The 21,728-nt window shown below is 42.7% G+C and overlaps 1 protein-coding gene across 10 annotated transcripts in view; it reads left to right on the top strand.

Moving 5' to 3' along the window:
- Positions 1-21,728, top strand: part of ltbp1 (latent transforming growth factor beta binding protein 1) — a 166,608-nt gene that overhangs the window by 93,970 nt on the left and 50,910 nt on the right. For 4 of the 10 annotated variants that reach the window (XM_061691035.1, XM_061691037.1, XM_061691039.1 and 1 more), the window contains 4 exons: positions 5,888-5,947; positions 8,374-8,511; positions 17,882-18,049; positions 19,712-19,876. In XM_061691035.1, coding sequence (XP_061547019.1) covers positions 5,888-5,947; positions 8,374-8,511; positions 17,882-18,049; positions 19,712-19,876 — 531 coding nt within the window. The remainder of the gene's footprint in view (positions 1-5,887; positions 5,948-8,373; positions 8,512-17,881; positions 18,050-19,711; positions 19,877-21,728) is intronic. The other 6 variants (XM_061691041.1, XM_061691036.1, XM_061691033.1 and 3 more) reach the window with 4 other exon arrangements.

The raw sequence follows: 21,728 nt of genomic DNA, 5'->3' as shown, positions 1-21,728 counted from the left end.
GAATAAGACCCCAAGATACTTGAACTCCTCCACTTGGGATAGAATCTCATCCACGACCTGGAGAGGGCACGCTACCCTTTTACGACTGAGGACCATGGTCTCAGATTTGGAGGTGCTTATTTTCATCCCAGCCGCTTCACACTCGGCTGCGAAACGCTGCAGCGAGAATTGGAGATCACGGCTTGATGAAGCCAACAGAACCACTTCATCTGCAAAAAGCAGAGATGCAATACTGAGGCCGCCAAAGCAGACCGCTCTACGCCTCGGCTGCGCCTAGAAATTCTGTCCATAAAAGTTATGAACAGAATCGGTGACAAAGGGCAGCCTTGATGGAGTCCAACCCTTACCAGAAATGAGTCCGACTTACTGCCGGCAATGAGGACCAGACTCCGACACTGGTCGTACAGGGACCAAACAGCCCGTATGAGGGGGTGCGGTACCCCATACTCCCGAAGCACCCCCCACAGGACTCGCCGAGGGACACGGTCGAAGGCATTCTCCAAGTCCACAAAGCACATGTAGATTGGTTGGGCGAACTCCCATGCACCCTCGAGGACCCTGCCGAGGGTCTAGAGCTGGTCCACTGTTCCACGGCCAGCACGAAAACCACACTGCTCCTCCTGAATCTGAGATTCGACTTCACGGCGGACCCTCCTCTCCAGCACCCCTGAATAGACCTTACCAGGGAGGCTGAGGAGTGTGATCCCCCTGTAGTTGGAACACACCCTCCGGTCCCGCTTCTTAAAAAGGGGGACCACCACTCCAGTCTGCCAATCCAGAGGCACTGTCCCCAATGTCCACACGATGTTGCAGAGGCGTGTCAACCAGGACAGCCCTACAACATCCAGAGCCTTTAGGAACTCCGGGCGAATCTCATCCACCCCCGGGGCCTTGCCACCGAGGAGCTTTTTAACCACCTCTGTGACCTCAACTCCATAGACAGGAGACCCCGCCTCAGAGACCCCAGACTCTGCTTCCTCATGGGTAGGCGACTCGGTGGAATTGAGGGGGTCTTCGAGTTATTCTCCTCACCGACTCACGTCGTCCCGAGTCGAGGTCAGCTGCATCAGGAGTCCCACAGGCCAAAAAGGCCCGATAGGACTCCTTCTTTAGCTTGACGGCATCCCTCACTGTTGGTGACAGGTTTGGGGGTTGCCGCCACGACAGGCAACGCGACCACCTTACGGCCACAGCTCCGGTCGGCCGCCTCAGCAATGGAGGCGTGGAACATGGTTCACTCTTACTCAATGTCCCCCGCCTTCCCTGGAACATGAGCGAAGTGAGTTGGAGGTCGGAGTTGAAACTCCTTCCGACAGGGGATTCTGCACGACGTTCCCAGCAGACCCTCACAATACGTTTGGGCCTGCCACGTCGGACCGGGATCCTCCCCCACCATCGGAGCCAACTCACCACCAGGTGGGGATCAGTTGACAGCTCCGCTCCTCTCCTCACCCGAGTGTCCAAGACATGGGGCCGCAAGTCCGACACAGTCTGACACGACCATGAAATCGATCATCGAACTGCGACCTAGGGTGTCCTGGTGCCAAGTGCACGTGTGGACACCCTTATGCTCGTCCACTGGGATGAACCCCAACGTATAGGCGCCTAGCCAGGGGGCAATAAGTATACCTACACCTGCTCGGCGCCTCTCACCACTGGAAGCGAGTCCAACCCCGCTCAAGAGGACTGGTACCAAAGGCCAAGCCGTGTGTGTAGGCGAGCCCGACTATATCGAGTCGGAACTTCTCGACCTCACACACCAGCTCAGGCTCCTTCCCTGCCAGAGAGGTGACATTCCATGTCCCTAGCCAGCTTCTGTAGCTGGGGATCGGGTCGCCAAGGTCCCTGCCTTCGGCCACCGCCCAGCTCACACTGCACCCGACCCCTATGGCCCCTCCCACAGGTGGTGAGCCCATGGGAAGGGGGGCCCACGTTACCCTTTCGAGCTGTGCCTTCCCGGGCCCCATGGGTGCAGGCCACCAGGCGCTTGCCTTCAAGCACCCCCACCCGCCCCCCAAAACCCCCCACCCCACTCCAGGCCTGTCTCCCGGGTCCGGGAAAAGGAAACCTCTTTTAGCCGTGCTCTGTCTGGTCCCTCAACTAGGACCTATTTGACATGGGTGACATATATATATATATATATATATATATATATATATATATATATATATATATATATATATATATATATGTGTATATATATATATATATATATATATATATATATATATATATATATATATATATATGTGTGTGTGTGTGTGTGTGTGTGGGTCTATAAATTCTTATGGATTGTAGCCTGGGTAAAAGGGCATCCGGCTTAAAACTTTGCCAAATAAATTGGAGCGTTCATCCAAAGAATTCCATACCGGATCGGTCGTGGCCCGGGTTAACAACGTCCGGCGCCATCAACCTGCAGGGCGCCGTTGGAAATTCAGCTACTTTAAGTCGAAGAAGAAGAAGAGGTGGAAAGCGTGTTCTTCGGCAGAAAAAGAAGAGGAACGCACAGAGCCTAGAACTGAATGTGGGGACTTTGATTGTTGGGACCATGACAGGAAAATCTCAGGAGTTGGTTGACGTGATGATTAGGAAAAAGGTTGATATATTGTGTGTCCAGGAGACCAGGTTGAAAGGTAGTAAGGCTAGAAGTTTAGGGGCAGGGATTACATTATTTTACCATGGTGTCGAAATGGAGAAATGGAGTCGGGGTTATTTTGAAAGAAGAGTTGGCTAAGAATGTCTTGGAGGTGAAAAGAGTATCAGATCGAGTGATGAGGCTGAAACTTGAAATTGAGGGTGTTATGTATCATGTGATTAGTGGCTAAGCCCCAGAGGTAGGATGTGACTTAGAGGTGAAAGAGAAATTCTGGAAGGAGCTAGACGAAGTAGTTCTGACTATCCCAGACAGAAAGAGAGTCGTGATTGGTGCAGATTGTAATGGACATGTTGGTGAATGAAATAAGGGTGATGAAGAAGTGATGGTTTAGTACGGCATACAGGAAAGGAACTTGGAAGGACAGATGGTGGGAGACTTTGCAAAAAGGATGCAAATGGCTGTAGTGAACACTTTTTTCCAGAAGAGGCAGGAACATAGGGTGACCTACAAGAGCGGAGGTAGAAGCATGCAGGTGGATTACATCTTGTGCAGACGATGTAATCTGAAGGAGATTAACGACTGTAAGGTTGTGGTAGGGGAGAGTGTGGCCAGACAGCATAGTATGGTGGTGTGTAAGATGACTGTGGTGGTGGGGAGGAAGATTAGGAAGACAAAGGCAGAGCAGAGAACCAGGTGGTGGAAGCTGAGACAGGACGAGTGTTCTGCAGCTTTTCGGGAAGAGGTGAGACAGGCTCTCGGTGGACAGGAGGAGCTTCCAGAAGACTGGACCACTGCAGCCAAGGGGATCAGAGAGGCAGGCAGGAGAGTACTTGGTGTATCTTCTGGCAGGAAAGGAGAGAAGGAGACTTGGTGGTGGAACCTCACAGTACAGGAAATCATACAAGGAAAAAAGTTAGCTAAGAAGAAGTGGGACACTGAGAGGACCAAGGAGAGGCAAAAGAAATACATTGAGATGTGAAACAGGGCAAAGGTAGAGGTGGCAAACTCCAAACAAGAGGCATGTGATGACATGTATGGCAGGTTGGACACTAAAAAAGGAGAAAAGTATCCATACAGGCTGGCCAGACAGAGGGATGGAGATGGGAAGGATGTGCAGCAGGTTAGGGTGATTAAGGATAGAGATGGAAATATGTTGACTGGTGCCAGCAGTGTGCTTCCTAGATGGAAAGAATATTTTGAGGAGTTGATGAATGAGGAAAATGAGAGAGAAGGGAGAGTAGAAGAGGCAAGTGTGGTGGACCAGGAAGTGGCAATGATTAGTAAGGGGGAAGTTAGAAAGGCATTAAAGAGGATGAAAAATGGAAAGGCAGTTGGTCCTGATGACATTCCTGTGGAGGTATGGAAGCATCTAGGAGAGGTGGCTGTGGAGTTCTTGACCAGCTTGTTCAATAGAAATCTAGCAGGTGAGAAGATGCCTGAGGAATGGGGGAAAAGTGTGCTGGTACCCATTTTTAAGAACAAGGGTGATGTGCAGAGCTGTGGGAACTATAGAGGAATAAAGTTTATGAGCCACACAATGAAGTTATGGGAAAGCGTAGTGGAGGCTAGACTCAAGACAGAAGTGAGTATTTGTGAGCAACAGTATGGTTTCGTGCCTAGAAAGAGTACCACAGATGCATTATTTGCCTTGAGGATGTTGATGGAAATATACAGAGAAGGTCAGAAGGAGCTACATTGTGTCTTTGTAGATCTTGAGAAAGCCTATGACAAAGTACCCAGAGAGGAACTGTGGCACTGCATGCGGAAGTCTGGAGTGGCAGAGAAGTATGTTAGAATAATACAGGACATGTACGAGGGCAGCAGAACAGCGGTGAGGTGTGCTGTAGGTGTGACAGATGATGTTAAGGTGGCGGTAGGACTGCATCAGCGATCCGCCCTGAGCCCCTTCCTGTTTGCAGTGGTGATGGATAGGCTGACAGATGAGATTAGACTGGAATCCCCGTGGACCATGATGTTTTCAGATGACATTGTGATCTGCAGTGAAAGCAGGGAGCAGCTGGAGGAACAGTTAGAAAGATGGAGGCATGCACTGGAAAGAAGAGGAATGAAGATTAGCTGAAGTAAAACAGAATATATGTGCATGAATGAGAGGGGTGGTGGAGGAAGAAAATCATGGAAAAGAGATAGCAAGGGTGGAGGATTTAAATACTTGGGGTCAACCGTCCAGAGCAATGGTGAGTGTGGACAGGAAGTGAAGAAACCGGTCCAAGCAGGTTGGAACGGTTGGAGGAATGTGTCAGGTGAGTTATGTGACAGAAGAGTCTCTGCTCGGATAAAGGGCAAAGTTTATAAAACAGTGGTGAGGCCAGCCATGATGTACGGATTAGTGACAGTGGCACTGAAGAGACAACAGGAAGAAGAGCTGGAGGTGACGGAAATGAAGATGTTGAGGTTCGCTCTCGCAGTGACCAGATTGGATGAAATTGGTCATTAGCTCAACAGAGGGACAGCCAAGGTTCGATGTTTTGGAGACAAAAGTTAGAGAGAGCAGACTTCGATGGTTTGGACACGTCCAGAGGAGAAATAGTGAGTATATTGGTAGAAGGATGATGAGGATGGAGCTGCCAGGCAAGAGAGCTAAAGGAAGACCAAAGAGAAGGTTGATGGATGTCGTGAGGGAAGACATGAGGGCAGTTGGTGTTCGAGAGGAGGAGGCAGGAGATAGACTTACATGGAAAAGGATGACGCGCTGTGGCGACCCCTAAAGGGACAAGCCGAAAGGAAAAGAAGAAGAAGAAGTAGCCTGGGTAAAATTGCTGTTGCAAAACAGCTACCATGTTGTCCTTCAGACTGCATTCAACAGTGCCTCTGCTGGTTGCTGCCAAGTAGTAAGCTTCATTTTTCCACATCATTTTTAAAGACCAATCAACAATCAATTCCACAACCATTGTAAGGCTTGCTGTGTGGAAATCTGGGACCCTTCACAGACTTTTGAACCACCCAGCCGTAGCTGCCAAAACATACTTTATCATCCATAATGACTCCTGAAGATAAATTGACAGTTACACTGAAGTATAGATTAACGCTTCCAATCGGGACTAATAAAGTTTGTGTGTGTGTGTGTGTGTGTGTGTGTGAGTGTGTGTGTGTGTGTGTGTGTGTGTGCGTGTGCGCGCGCATGTGAGTTGTAAAGCCATATCATCCATTCATCCAACAATCCAACAGTGGTGAATATAGCTTATTAATGAATTTTATTTATGATTTTTTCACATTTTGGAATAAAATTACTTATGTTTCCCCCCATTTTTATTCTCTATATTCACTCACCAGCTATTCCTCTGATCGACTGCCCTCAGGGTTACAAGAAAATCAACAGCACTCATTGCCAAGGTAAGAACTTGCAACATTCTGTATTTATCCATTTGAATTATGTGTTCTTTGGTTTGGCTTTGATTAAGACAAAAACGTAATTGTAGTAAATTGAAGTCATTGTTTTTAAAAAGAAAGAAAAACATACCTATGGAAAATTGTTTTTCACAAGAGACCCAAAAGAGGGTACTACTGTCTCATTTGGCTCATTGCCATTTTATCCATGGGGCTTGACAGTTACGTGCAGAAAGACTACCTCTGGATGACTCGGTCTATCATCTGTTTGGCTTTGAACACTACTTTGAACACACTTTATAATGTGCTACGTTAGTTTTTGAAAACACAGAGCTGTAATCTATGAAGAAGTATTAGAAGACTAGGACCTGAAAATGAAGATTTTTTTTTCCAATAAATTGTAAATAATATGAAATATAAAGATGGGTGTTTAGTTCGCAGACCACATTAACCTGGATTTGATCTCAAGTGGGCCGGACCAGTATAGTTGTGGCTTAATAAGCCTATAAATAACAACAATTACAAATTTCTCCCATTGTTTTGTTGCAAATAATTACTCGTACATTTGGAAATATTCATGTTTATTGACCTTTATCTTGTTGCAAACTCATTACCAATCAGAAATTTCTTGATGAAAACGATTGGACTTTCAACAGAATTATGAATCAGTTTTCTGCAACTTATAAAACAAAGTGGATCTATGTACATCATATACCGTTTCTAAAACAACTCTGTTAAGCTCTTGAAATCATTTTAAATTTACATGAATTTACACATCCATTTTTACATTTTATAAATGGTACAAATGGGTTCCACCAAACCAATCTCTTTTGAAATAAAGCATTGAACATTTTACAATAATTGTTAAACTATTTCTACAGGAGGTATCTATTTTTATAGCACTATAGTGCAAAGGGCGGCACAGTTCTGAGGACCCGGGTTCAAATCCGGCCTCGCCTGTCTGGAGTTTGCATGTTCTCCCTGTGCCTGCGTGGGTTTTCTCCGGGTACTCCTGTTTCTCCTGTGTGACTGCGAGTGCGAATGGTTGTTTGTTTATATGTGCCCTGCAATTGGCTGGCGACCAGTTCGGGGTGTACCCTGCCTCTCGCCCGAAGATAGCTTGGATAGGCTCCAGGACACCCACGACCAGGTACGGAAAATGAATGAATGAATTAATGTATTGCAAAGGTGGTACAGCATTTTATAGGAAATAGGCTAACTTTGCTCCTGAAACTTGGCATCTTTTAGCGTTCACAAGTGCATCAGTCACTTGGTTTACATGGAGCCTTCTATTCCGATTATAATCGGTCGAATCAAATGAAAATGCAACATATAAACACCTCAATCGGAATAAACAGGCAGAATCCAAATAGAATTTAATTTCATTCAGTTTCACTTTTGCCAAACCGATCAGGAGTAAATTTTCATCATGTAAAGGGTCAATTGGAATGGAGCGGAATGATGTAAATGTGCGGTGATGTCATGTAAATATGGCGGCTTCCGACCAGAGCTCACATGCCACGGAGATGTTGTTTTTACTACTTGTAATTTGTTTTTATCCAGCAATTGTTTTGATAAAAGTGTAAAACCGATCCCAATTACGGTGCTAAGTAGATGACCAACCTCTATCTTGATAAATGACATGACGTTCACGTCAATGTGTGCATGTTTGATTAAACATTTATACACCCAATCGCAATGGATCATGTCAAATATAAACTGTTGACCAGAGATCTTCCATCCGAATGACTTCAATCGGAATGACAAAATAGTCTCCATGTAAACCCGACTTATGTCATTTAAGTGGTAAGTGGTCGTCAGTGCGCCCACCATGGGGACAAAATAGCAACAACAGTTACTTTCATTGAAAAATAGCCGTGAACGTGTTCTCCATCACCAGGCCCGTGGGTTGTATGTTTGACACACCTGTATTAAGACAAAAAAACCTGTTTAATTTTATGAGAATACTGTCATAATGTAATGAGCATTAACGTATGCCTATATGGACTGTGGAGAATATTTTTAAGATCCACTTCAGTATGTAAGTAGGCATCATTATGTTTCGAGAGACATAGTAGATCACTCTTGCTTGGTTCTTGTTATTTTTTCTGTAAACAGTGTCTTGAGTAGCTCAGCAGTCCAATTATGGTATTTTATGTTTGTTCCTGACAAACAACTACTACAGACACTGAAATTGAGTCCTGTGCTGGATTTTTTTATCATGAATTAGAAGTGTGTCTTACCCAATTTTTAATGATAAAGGAGATGATTCCGAGGTCTGTGAGAAACGTTCGAGCTTGAGGGCACAATTTCTACCTCATGGTTTACATGTACACAAGAATACATACTACTTGCAAAAATGACCATGTTGTATTTGTTCCTATTATTTCAGTGTATATATATATATATATATATATATATATATTATTTAGCTTATTTATTCACAGATTTTGATGAGTGCCAGCTACAGGGCGTGTGTCCAAATGGAAATTGTGTGAACACTGTGGGCAGCTATAGATGCATCTGCAAACCTGGCTACATCCCCAACCCCATGCTCACCACATGCATATGTAAGTGTAACAGTTTCCTATTGCACTACAAACGACATGTTATGATGTATTATGTATCATGTACAATAATTGATATATTCTTGTCGTGGCAATAGGATTAATAAAAAATAATATATAAATAAATAGTAGTTGTAATAACTCTACCTTCTTTTAATATAATAGCTGTCCATCAATATCTCAACAAATGTTTTATTTTAGACCAAAAAAACACTAAGTACAGCTTTTCTTGAAGAAAATAAAACTCACAACACTGCTAAATTGGTCAGTGACAATATGCAAATGTATTTTTTCCATTTAATTGATTACTCAGTACTAATTTATACTCATTATGATCATCATGATCCCTCAAGAGTAATGGTTTTATGAATGATCTTCAGTTTGATTACTTTTATATTAACTTAATCCAGCATTATACAGTATCAATAATATGGTGGTTGCAATGGACACTGTAATAACGAATGTAATATATTTCTCAGCGTGCGGCACGGTTAAAGCGTCAGGCTCACAGTTCTGAGGACCGGGGTTCAATCCCCGGCCCCGCCTGTGGGGAGTTTGCATGTTCTCCCCATGCCAGCGTGGGTTTTCTCCAGGCACGCCGGTTTCCTCCCACATCCCAAAAACATGCATGAATTGGAGACTCTAAATTGCCCGTAGGTGTGAATGTGAGTGCGAATGGTTGTTTGTTTGTATGTGCCCTGCGATTGTCTGGCAACCAGTTCAGGGTGTACCCCGTGTCCTGTCCCGAAAATAGCTGGGACAGGCTCCAGCATGCCTGCGACCCTAGTGAAGCGTAAACAAAAACATAAACAAACAACCATTCGCACTCACATTCAAACCTATGGGCAATTTAGAGTCTTCAATCAACCTACCACGCATGTTTTTGGGATGTGGGATGAAACCGGAGTGCCCGGAGAAAACCCATGCAGGCACAGGGAGAACATGCAAACTCCACACAGGCGGGGCCAGGGATTGAACCCCAGTCCTTAGAACTGTGAGGCAGACGCTCTAACCAGTGGGTCACTGTGCCGCCAGGATACATTTAGTTTTATGGAAGAGTTAGGCCAATTTTATTATCTATTTTTATCCATTTATTTTTATTAAAACTAAAAGGATACATTTATTTTTAATCAAAATAAATAGATACAAATTGATAATAAAATTGGCCTAACTCCTCCTAGTAGTTTATGTTGCATTATATCGAATTTAATTTTGAAGACAGCTGGCTTTTGAATGGAATGAAACAAATCATTTAGTGTCAGGTCACTATTTTACCTTTGGAGTCATTTTATATTTTAGGCTTGGTCAAGGTAACTGTTATCAACTCCCAGTTTTCGTAATTTTATCTTTGTCAGGATTTTTATTTCAAGAGTCAATTCCATTCCGGACTGAGCGAGAGAAAACACATCCAAGCAGAGGGAAAGCTTGCAAAAAGAACATAAAAAGGGACTATATCAACAGTACACGGGACCATTGTGGCATCTGAGATATTTACCTTGCAAAACAGCTAGAGTCCCGAGAATGCAGATGGAATATGTATTTTTACAAATTTATTTTGCCAAATGATTTTCACCATAAAAATGATAAACCAGTTGACAAACCAGTTTACTTTACAAAGATAGAGGCTACACTTCTGTCTAAACATCATCCACTCTGAAGATGCTACAGCAGTTTTATCAAAGCAACATTTTTCTTTAACCACTTAAAGTCATTCAGTTTGACATGTGTGAGCACAATTATTATTAATTTACGTTTAACAATTATGGTCAATCAAGATTCCGTCACGTAAGGGTGGTGCTTTCTCCCAATTACAAGCTTAAAGTGTAGCTGGTCCTTGTTGAAATTTTTGCAGATTTTTGAAATTACTAGTAATGAATATATTGAGACTACAAAACTACATATGATGTTACGATGATTTTAACTCCATGAAGATCAAAGTGCCTTTTACTTTCTGATTTATAATTCAGTTTAAACCTCAAAAATACATATGCATATACCATGCTGTATTACTACTAATCTAAATATGACGTCTGTTTTGCAGAGGACATCAGCAAATTCTAGACTTTACATAGACAGTAGCCTAATCAGGGGAATCTAGCAGCCACCATAACAACCATGACAATGAAAACTGTATTCCCTCATGAGAACTCCCTCAGGAGAACAAACTGAAGATCATACTGTAGATGGATAGTTAGATGGATGGATGGATGGATAGATAGATAGATGAACAATATAACCTTGGAATCAAGACTTCCATGTGTTCATCATAAAGAAGGCCCAAATGCTGATGCTGCAACTATCTAAAAAATAGAATTTTTCCAATGAGAATAATCCCCTCCTTGAGCCGTCACCTGATCGTGGAAGGGCGTGTTTGGGAGGATTGCCACCCCCCCCTCCCCAATCAGAAACCGAGCAGTGTTTTGTTATTGGAATTCTGTGCTCATCACGGATTGTCCATAACGAACACCATGTTCAAGCATAAGGGTGTCCACACGTGCACTTGGCACTAGGACACCCTAGGTCGCAGTTTGATGATCGACTTTGTGGTTGTGTCATCGGACTTGTGGCCACGTCTTGGACACTCTGGTGAAGAGAGGGACAAAGTTGTCAACTGATCACCACCTGGTGGTGAGTTGGCTATGATGGTGGGGGAAGATGCCGGTCCGACCTGGCAGGCCCAAACATATTGTGAGGGTCTGCTGGGAACGTCTGGCAGAATCCCCTGTCAGAGGGAGTTCCAAGGAGGTGAGGGACATTGAGTCCGAGTGAACTATGTTCCACGCCTCCATTGCTGAGGGGGCCGACCGGAGCTGTGGCTGTACTCTATCTTCAGCTTGATGCCGTCAAGCTGAAGATAGAGTCCTCGTCGGGCTTTTTGGCCTGTGGGACTCCTGAGGCAGCTGATGGGTACCGGCTGGCCAAGCGGAATGCAGCTTTGGTGGTAGCTAAGGCAAAAACTGAGGCGTGGGAGGATTTCGGTGAGGCCATGAAGAACGACTGTGAGGGAATTCTGGTCCACCATCCGGCATCTCAGGAGGGGGAAGCATTGCACCATCAACATTGTGTATAGTGGGGATGGGGCACTGCTGACCTCGACGTTGGGAGTAGGTAGGGAGAATACTTCGAAGACCTCCTCAATTCCACCGACATGCCTTCCCATGAGGAAGCAGAGTCTGGGGTCTCTGAGGTGGGCTGTCCTGTGTCTGGGGTTGAGGTCACCAAGGTGGTTAAAAAGCTTTTCGGTGGCAAGGTCCCAGGGGTGGATGAGATTTGCCCAGCGCTCCTAAAGGCTCTGGATGTTGTGGGGGTGTCCTGGTTGACACGCCTCTGCAACATTTTAAGAAGCGGGACCGGAGGGTGTGTTCCAATTACAGGGGGATCACACTCCTCAGCCTCCCTGGTAAGGTCTGTCAGGGGTACTGGAGAGGAGGGTCCGTTGGGAAGTCGAATCTCAGATCCAGGAGGAGTAGTGTGGTTTTTGTCCTGGCCGTCGAACAGTGGACCAGCTCTACACCCTCAGCAGGGTCCTCGAGGGTGCATGGGAGTTCGGCCAACCAGTCTACATGTGTTTTGTGGAATTGGAGAAGGCGTTCGACCGTGGCCCTCGGAGAGTCCTGTGGGAGGTGCTGCTTATGGGGTACCTTACCCTCTGATACGGGCTGTCCAGTCCCTGTACGACCAGAGTATCAGAGTTTGGTCCACATTGCCGGCAGTAAATCGGACTCGAGTGGAGTGTCCCTCTCCAGGTCGGGGATGAGATCCTGCCCCAAGCGGATGAGTTCAAGTATCTCAGGGTCTTGTTCACGAGTGAGTGAAGAATGGAACGGGAGCTCGACAGGCAGATCGGTGCAGCGTATGCAGTGATACGGACTTTGTATCGGTCCGTTGTGGTGAAGAAGAAGTTGAGCCAAAAGGCGAAGCTCTTGAGCTACCTGTCGATTTACGTTCCTACCCTCAACTATGGTCACGAGCTGTGAGTCGTGATCCCGGATACAAGCGGCCGAAATTAGTTGCCTCCGGAGGGTGCCTCTGGGCTCTCCCCTAGAGAGAGGGTGAGAAGCTCGGTCATCCGGGAGGGGCTCAGAGTAGAGGCCCTGCTCCTCCATATTGAGAGGAGCCAGATGAGGATGCCTCCTGGACGCCTCACTGGTGAGGTGTTCCGGGCATGTCCCCCCGGGAGGAGACCCCGGGGATGACCCAGGACACGGCGGAGAAACTATATCTCTGGGATGGCCTGGGAATGCCTCGGGATCCCCCCGGTAGAGCTGATTGAAGTGGCTTGGGAGAGGGAGGTCTGGGCTTCCCTACTAAAGCTACTGCCCACGCGACCCGACCACGGAAGAAAATGGATGCATGGATGGACAATGAGAATAATATAATTTCTATCTTTTGTAATAGCGTTGCTCCAGAGTGTTGCAAAGTTCATCACTCATGTCGTTTGGTTTAGTTTGATGTGCACAATCTAAAATATTATGTTAATTGTTTAGTGTTGTCTATTAAAATAAAATATTACATTAGTTTGAATGAAACATCATTTAATAACATTGCTATATGAATTTAATATCTTGGTGATTTTCTGACTGAATAACTGGGAAATACGTACAGTATACACTTCGACATGTTCTTCAACCTAAGATAATGAGAAATGCTTTTAACATGCTTGATGCAATGCATATGAATCTACAATAGTGCATGGATAATGGCATGCTTTTTACTGTGTCATCTCATCCCTCCTCAAGCATGCACTGCAAGGCAGACTGTTCATGGTCTGCCTTTGCTTTCAAGGTTTTTGTGGAACGCCAAAGCAGTTTCCCGTGGTTGATAGTGGGTGATTGATAGGTTTGGGCTGACAATATGTGCAGTGATCAAGGACCATTGCTTTAGACCTGCATGTTACTGACATTTTGGAGCCTGTCCCAGCCTAATTTGGGCAAAAGACGGTGTCACAGAAATTGACAACTGAAGTCAGATACAAATCAAAGCTTTTACTGAATTATCGTCATCTTATGAAAAGGTTTTTGGACGGACCACTGCAGGAATATTATCCTTTCCTTCTTTTTGTGATTGAGACATCATTGCTGCCTTGTTGTCTCAGTTACAACAATACATTAGTTCAAAACATGGACAATTGTGCACCTAATCACCATTTAATTATTATTATTATTTTTTTTAAACTAAAAGTCCCACAGCAACACATTGTTGAGAGAAGAAATGCTTGGGCAACAATATTCTCCCTGATAAACTAGGGCTATTCGGAGCACAGTACATCCGATTGTCTTTTTTTATGGTTTCTGTAACAGGAGACAACATTTGTTGCAAATTACATTTAAAAAGTGTTAAATATAGCAACTGGTTGGCAAAGGAACAAAAATTTTTTAATGGTGCACAAATACTATTGTGAGCAAGTTGTTCTCACAATGATACAAACTAAATTACTAGTTTGGCAAGTTTGAAGTGGTCGATCAAATGTCCTTCTTTGGGATCCCTCTGGTTTGACTTGTCATATTTTGGGTATGTGTGATGTTATTTTAGCCAAATGTTCTGGAAAATGGTTAAGGTTTATAATTTCCTGCTTTCAGCTTTATTGGTGTTTCATACCTGTAAGTCTATCCCTTTACACTAGCCATAATGGTTATAAATGGTAAAAAAAAAAAAAAAAAAGAACATTTTCTTTGACATTCATCACCTGGCTCACTTGTTTATTATACAGCAAAAGGAAGTATCATATTCATTATTTTATCAAATCTGTGCTACTTGCTTTACAATGTTCAACCGGCCTCTTTTTTTATTTTTTATCTTCAAACCTTTAGAGACTATTGTTCTTAAGTAACAACAAGTATATCTATTTTAAAAGACATGCAACCTGAATTGGTTCCGGTTTAGATCACTATGTACACATTCTTTGGCTATCCTCTGTCAAATGCTTTTTGAAACATACATAAAGCATGGTGCTGTAAACAGGATATTGTTCAAAGGGCATATATATTATTAGTTTTGGCCCGTGAAAACGACCATGTTTCATCTTGCTTTCACAGTCCCTTGATTGACTAGTTGTCTGTAGTCGGCAGTGTACTCAAGAGTGTCTCAATCTCTTTTTGTTGATATTGGATTTTGTCTTGTAGGCTGCCCCGTATTGACGTATTGACAAGCACAGACAAGCACACAATATCAGGTTGAATAGCTGTTCTTGTGTAGTTATTAATATTTCCAGAAAGTTTAGTTTGGGTGTATTCAATTTCACAGTAAAATCTGGACTGTGCTGTCAGGAATTTTAGCTTTTTCTTCCTGGGGTACATTTTAGTTTAGAGATAGCAGACGCTTTACCTATATAGATCCTTTCCAAAAAATTAGAATATCATGAAAAGTTTATTTATTTCCATAATTCCATTCAAAAACTTTCATAGATTACAGATTCAGGGCCCACAATTTAAACAATTTCAAGTATTTATTTGTTTATTTTTACATAATTTGGGCTTCCAGCTCATAAAACCCACGAAATCAGGAATTCAAAAAATTAGAATACTGTGAAGAAATCAGCCCACATTTTGCAGGCCATAAATGTTTTAAACTGAGTGTCACACACTAATCAACTACTAAACTCAAAGCATCTGCACAGGTTTCTCCAGTTATCATTAATTTACTTCAGTTTGGTTCAGTTAACTCAGTTGGGTTCAATATGGGAAAGATTGCAGACTTGACAACTGGCCAGAAGACCATCATTGATACCCTCCATAGGATGGGAAAGCCACAAAAGTTCATAGCTAAGGAGGCTGGCTGTTCACAGAGAGCTGTGTCCAAAGCATATCAATGGAAAGTCTAGGTGAAGGACAAAACGTGTCAGGAGAAGATGCATAGCAAAAGAGATGACCGTGGGCTTCAGCGGATTATCAAACAGAGAAGATTCAAGAATCTAGCAGAGATCCATAAAGAGTGGAATGAGGCGGTAGTCACAGTTTCAAAAAACACCACATTCAGACGCATCCGGGAGACGGGCTACAACTGTCGGGTTTCTTGGGTCAAGTCACTTCTGAGCCTGAGCCCACGTAGGAAGTGTCTCAACTGGGTTAAGGAGAAGGACTGGACTATTGGCCAGTGGTACAAGGTCCTCTTTTCCGATGAAAGTAAAGTATGCCCTTCATGCGGGAATCATGGTCCAAGGGTTTGGAGGATGACTGGTGAAGAACAGAACCAAAGCTGCTTGAGGTCCAGTGTGAAATATCCACAGTCAGTCATGATTTGGGGTGCAATGTCCAGTGCAGGTGTTGGTAAACTCTGCTTTCTTAAATCCAAGGTCACCGCAACAGTCTACCAGAATGTTTTAGAGGACTTCATGATTCCTTCTGCTGATGATCTGTATGAATATGCAGCTTTCATCTTACAACAGGACCTGGCCCCCGCCAGAAGCACTGACTGGCCAGCCAACTCGCCGGATCTAAACACCATTGAGAATCTATGGGGTATTATTAAGAGGAAAATGAGGGGCACCAGACCCAAAAACAAAGAAGAACTGAGGGCAAGCATCAAGGAAATCTGGGCTTCCATAACTCCTAGGCAATGACACAGGGTCATTGCCTCAATGCCACAGTGCATCGAGGTTGTGATTAAAGCAAAGGGATTCCAAACCAAGTATTGAAGATTAACATATCATTTTTAAAGTACCATATTTTGATTGATTTTATGTGACCTTAATTTCTTATTTTTTTTGACAAAAACTGACAAATTTTGATTTCTTCACAGTATTCTAATTTTTTGAATTCCTAATTTTGTGGGTTTTATGAGCTGAAAGCCCAAATTATGTAAAAATAAACAAATAAATACTTGAAATTGTTTAAATTGTGGACCCTGAATTTATAATCTATGAAAGTTTAACTTTTTGAATGGAATTATGGAAATACATTTTTCCATGATATTCAAATTTTTTGGAAAGGGTCTGTACAGCCATCCATTTTCCGTACCGCTTATCCTCACTAGGGTCGTGGGTTTGCTGGAGCCTATCCCAGCTGACTCTGGGCAAGAGGCGGGGTACACCCTAAACGGGTCGCCAGCCAAGGCGCAGGGCACATATAAACAAAAATCACATTCAAACATATGGGCAATTTAGAGTCTTCAGTTAACCTCTACCGGCTCGGTGACCGACTGGTGGGCACATCTGCCTCACAGTTCTGAGGACTAGGGTTCTAATCCCGGCCCCGCCTGTATGGAGTTTGCATGTTCTCCCCGTGCCTGCGTGGGTTTTCTCCGGGCACTGCGGTTTCCTCCGACATCCCAAAAACATGCAATCATTGAAGACTCTAAATTGCCCGTAGGTGTGACTGAGCATGCGAATGGTTGTTTGTTTGTATGTGCCCTGCGATTGGCTGGCAACCAGTTCAGGGTGTACCTCGCCTCCTGCCCGATGATAGCTGGGATAGGCTCCAGCACGCCCGCGACCCTAGTGAGGAGAAGCGGCTCAGAAAATGGATGGATGGATGGATAGTTTTCCATGCAACCGTTTTTCAAACAACACAGAATTGATCTATGGATTTAAGGAATACAGTAGTTTTTCTATAACATGGACTGAGTGTCAGTTTTTATGATGGGATTAGCAAAACGGAAAGGTGAACATTGAAAGGCATCATAACATATGTTGCCCTTATAAAATACTTCTACTTGTTTTCACAACACTCATTTTGATTTAGTAAAACCATCAAAAGTAGTCCATAAAGGGTTGGTGTATGTGCCAAGGAAGAACCCATTTTATTGAGGATCTGGATAAAGGTGTAATTAATTGATTTTTCAAATGTTTTACCTAATAGTGAGTGAATATCCCTTATGGATGAATAAAATATCTATCTATCCATCATGTAACTATCTAATACTGGACCTTAAAAGCCTTTTTTGTTCCCCATTGAAAAAAAGATTTTGTCTGTTCCAGTTAGAACAATTCCAGCTGTCATTGGTATGTGGGGATGTTTAATTGCACCGTTTTACTTGGAAAGCACAAACTAAACCCTTCTGCATGCCTTCATCTCAACCAGTGCTTGGCTGTAATGCATGTTAATGTTTATTTGTGTCTTTCCTACAGTGTTTAATCTGTGCTCTGTTGTGTTTGAATGTGTTGTGTGTAGCTCTCAGTGTTGTCACCAGATGTGGAGGAATGACGAATCACCATAAAATACTTGCTTTTCTTATTGCAGTCTGGTGTTTTACGAAAATGTGTATGTCATGTTTGATACATATGTCTTATTTGAGGCAAGTTTGCTTTGGTGAAGGGGACTTCTTCATTTCTTCACTTTGTCATATCTTCCCCCGTGTGTGTTTCCTACACTCTGGCGCACCACTTCCATCGCATCCGCTCTGCTCCTCTTTGTCCTCCTCCTACACACCTCCTCAGCCAACATGCCTGCCATCCAAGAGGAGAAGGGGGCTTGCTTCCGTTTGGTGAGCTCAGGCCGGCAGTGTTTGCACCCAGTGTCTGCTCAGCTGAGCAAACAGCTCTGCTGCTGCAGTGTGGGCAAAGCTTGGGGACCACATTGTGACAAATGTCCCCCTCCAGGAACAGGTAAGGCCTCCAGTTGGGTTAGACCGTTGTCATGACCCAAAAGTCATTTCTCACTTGCCTGAAAAAACAGTTAGACCACCACTCAATATAAGGTTTATGCCATAGCTGTCCTCAATAAACACGGAATTATTATGGAGAATTCACTTACTAATTTCTTGTGTCAAAATACTATAGTTGGGTCTCTCCTACCCATCAACCACCACGTATGAAATTACATAACATATAACATATACCCTTTTGAGAAGCTGCATGGTTTTTTTTCCTATGGGAAATGGCACTTTCTTGAGAAAAAAAAAAAGTTTGTCTTCAAACCCCTGAGCTAAGGCTGACCATAATGTCTAGAGCCAGTTTAATTGACCAAGCATGCAGATTGTTTACACAACAATTGACAACCCATTTCACTTCTTTGTGAATTCTCAGGCTCTGATTGTTTACACATTTGACAGCCCATCACGCTATTTATTTATTTATTTTTAATTCTGATGCTCTGTCTGCATGGGTTTCACAGTTTGGCTTAGTAGTTGCTTTTTTGTGTACCATCCTTTTTCACTGTACATTAGTTCTATACTTTTGCTACTGACCCCTTTTCTCTATTTTTTCTTTCACATTTCAGAATGCTAGTTAAAATGACTTGGGATTTGTTCTTGCAATGAGAAGGAACTGTCAGATTCAAACATACTGGATTATATTTCATGATTATTTATCCCAAATGGTTTGTGCGTGTTGTATTTTTGTCGAAAAGCCCATAATCTATTTACGCATGAACCTCACTTGTACAGTTGATCATGTAGTGTTATCTTTTTTGTCAAATATTAAGAATTGCACTCTTGTAGATTATCCCTTATTCCTGAACAACGGGAAGTCATTAAAACCTCCAACTTGGAGAGTGCAAGAACTGAATATGAACTACAGTAAATTCACCAAATATAGAAATCTGACAACAATGGTGTTACTAGATATCAGCATTTATCATAATTGATCCTGTAATGGTGTGTATATGTTGTTATATGCACTCAGATGAAAATAATAATAATAAAATTAATACAAATTAAGTTGTTGTTTTACTGGAGTGTAAATAAGATAACCCTTGGGGAAAAAAGTCTTGGACTAAGCACCATTTTTGGATCAACCACTAAAAAAAAAGGTTCCATGTGGTTTATTTATTTATTTTTAGTTCAGTGGACATCTGCAAGTCCTGAAACAACAAGGACTCATTCAGCTTCAGCACGTATCAATGAGAAAAGGAGTGTCCCATTACTGACTAACTACAATTTTCTTGAAGTCTGAATCTCTGTTCGCCGAAAAATGGTGTATGCTGTGTTATTTTTGTTAAAATAGCAGATTTTATCCATTTAATATTAGTTTGGAACATTAGTGACAATGTGTCAAGTATGCATACAGTACATTGTAATTTAATGGAGAAACCCTTTTCGATGTTCAGTTTGAATCATTCATAAACAGAAGCAAGCCTCATCGCTATCATATTGCCCTATGTATGTACAATGGGAATGTAATTTAATTCTTTAATTTTAAAATAAACTATCATGTAAAACATATTTCATTCGATTCTAAAAATTATCGTGTGCAAATAATAACACTGCCTTTATGTGTGGATCTACATATATGTATCCTAAACTATTGTGTTGTTCTTTTCCTGTATAGCTATGTTCAAAGAAATTTGCCCTGGTGGGATGGGCTACACTGTTCTCCCAAATCCACCTGTCAATAAACCAGTTACAGTTCACCAGGCACCGATTGATCCACTTACCCCCCTCCCTTTGCCAACACCAGAAAAAACTTTTGGGAAGCCAGAAGAGATCATACCAGGTGAGTCTCTGATTTGGTTATTTGGTCTGCATGTAATTGCATATTCACGGAAAAATTAGAGTACTTAGTGAGTGATTCTTTGTCACATTGGTATTTTCTTGGATAGTAAAATAATAGAAAGAATTGATACTTTATAATCTATTGAAAATGGTCATTGCATTTGGTGACTCAAGATGCCATTAACCAGTGTCAGATATGAACACCATTCATGGGCTGAGATGAATAAGGTTCTATGGAAAATAGCAGCAAGCAGTCATGCATAATTACTATTGCTGATTGTATTTCGGGGAAACAGCTTTGCAGTCAATGACTGCTAACACATGTATAACAGTTATGGCTGTTTCCTCTCATCAGCTCCTTTGCCAGGCTTTGGCTGCAGCCTACTGAAATTGCTGCTTGTTTGTGGGACTTTCTGCCCTCTATTTTGTATTAAATGAATGAAAGGTATGCACATTTGGATGATGGGATTGGCTTTGAAGACTTACATGTCTTTGTCTTGAACTCTTGGGTTGCTCTGGCTGTGTATTTTGGGTCTTTATCCATTTGTGATGCCCACAGTCTTGCATTGTTTAACTGAACCAGAGTGAAGTGTTTTCTTGCACGTATCAAACCTCTATTTCAAGCGTGTCAAACGTAACATTGTAGTTATGACTTCCCTTGGCTCGGGGGGCTATTATGACTGTGAATTATCACCTCATTAATTAAATATTCACAACAAATTGGTGGCTAGTTTTAGTTTTGGAATCAGAAGCCTATAAGAACGTTTATATAAGAATGTTTATCAAATATTATTAAATCATTTGATTTATTTTAAAAGGGGGATCGTGTAACAAAAAATGCTTGTAATATCTCAACCTTATTATATGGGACGATTTGCAATTTAGAAATTTTTTTTTTCCCAGAAAAAGATTTCCCAGTCACAGATATAAAAAAAAAAGTAAAATAAATGTATCCAATTCCAAACGACGTGCCTTCGTGTCGGCCAAGTTGAATGTGGCGGCCATGTCATAATGGCTATCTATTGTGCCGTAGTGTTGTTTCGTTCGCAAACATTTCATTCAAAAGAACAAATCTTATTACTGAACGTACTGAACTGAATCAGTTTATGAAATGATTCGTTCTTTGAGCTTTAATCTTAACAGACTTGGGTTAACAGACATTTATATCAAAACTTTTTTGTCGAGTGTTGTTTGCTTATTGTTTGCATTTCTGTGCAACAACTCATTTAACAACCAGACATTTACACAGACCCATTATTTGTTAATTTGACAGACTTTGGACAATGTTCGAGGTCGATCAGGCCTACAAGGGAATACAACATATTATATTAATTGTATATATATAAATACTATCTATGAACAGGGAAAGTGATTCTCAACAGTGGGAAATTGTTTTTCAGTTGAGCTCAGCTGCTCCAAAGGAGAACTGCAGCATAACGTCACTCATTCTGAATTTCCGGTTAATGACCAATGAGTAGCCAGCACCGTGGAGGCGGGGGAGGGACTGAATTGAACTGCAGTGAATTGAATGGACTGTCAGCTATGAGTGATTTGTTGGTTGAACTTCTTCGTTTGCAAACCGCCAAGGATAAACGCACGAGTATGTATGCAGTGAGCTGTCCTGCCTTGAGTGACTCATACAGAAGTTCACTGCGAACTAGTACAATGAGTGATTCGTTCGTGCAAGGAATGACGTATTACTCATGATTAATTTTAACCGATGATTAATTTGAACCGATCGATAGCTTTCACTATCCATCCATCCATCTATTTTCTGAGCCGCTTCTCCTCACTAGGGTCGCGGTGGTGCTGGAGCCTATCCCAGCTATCATCGGGCAGGAGGCTGGGTTCAC

The sequence above is a fragment of the Phycodurus eques genome, chromosome 11, assembly GCF_024500275.1.
Source record: "Phycodurus eques isolate BA_2022a chromosome 11, UOR_Pequ_1.1, whole genome shotgun sequence".
Lineage (NCBI taxonomy): Eukaryota > Metazoa > Chordata > Actinopteri > Syngnathiformes > Syngnathidae > Phycodurus > Phycodurus eques.
This window is presented reverse-complemented; position numbering and strand designations above follow the sequence as displayed.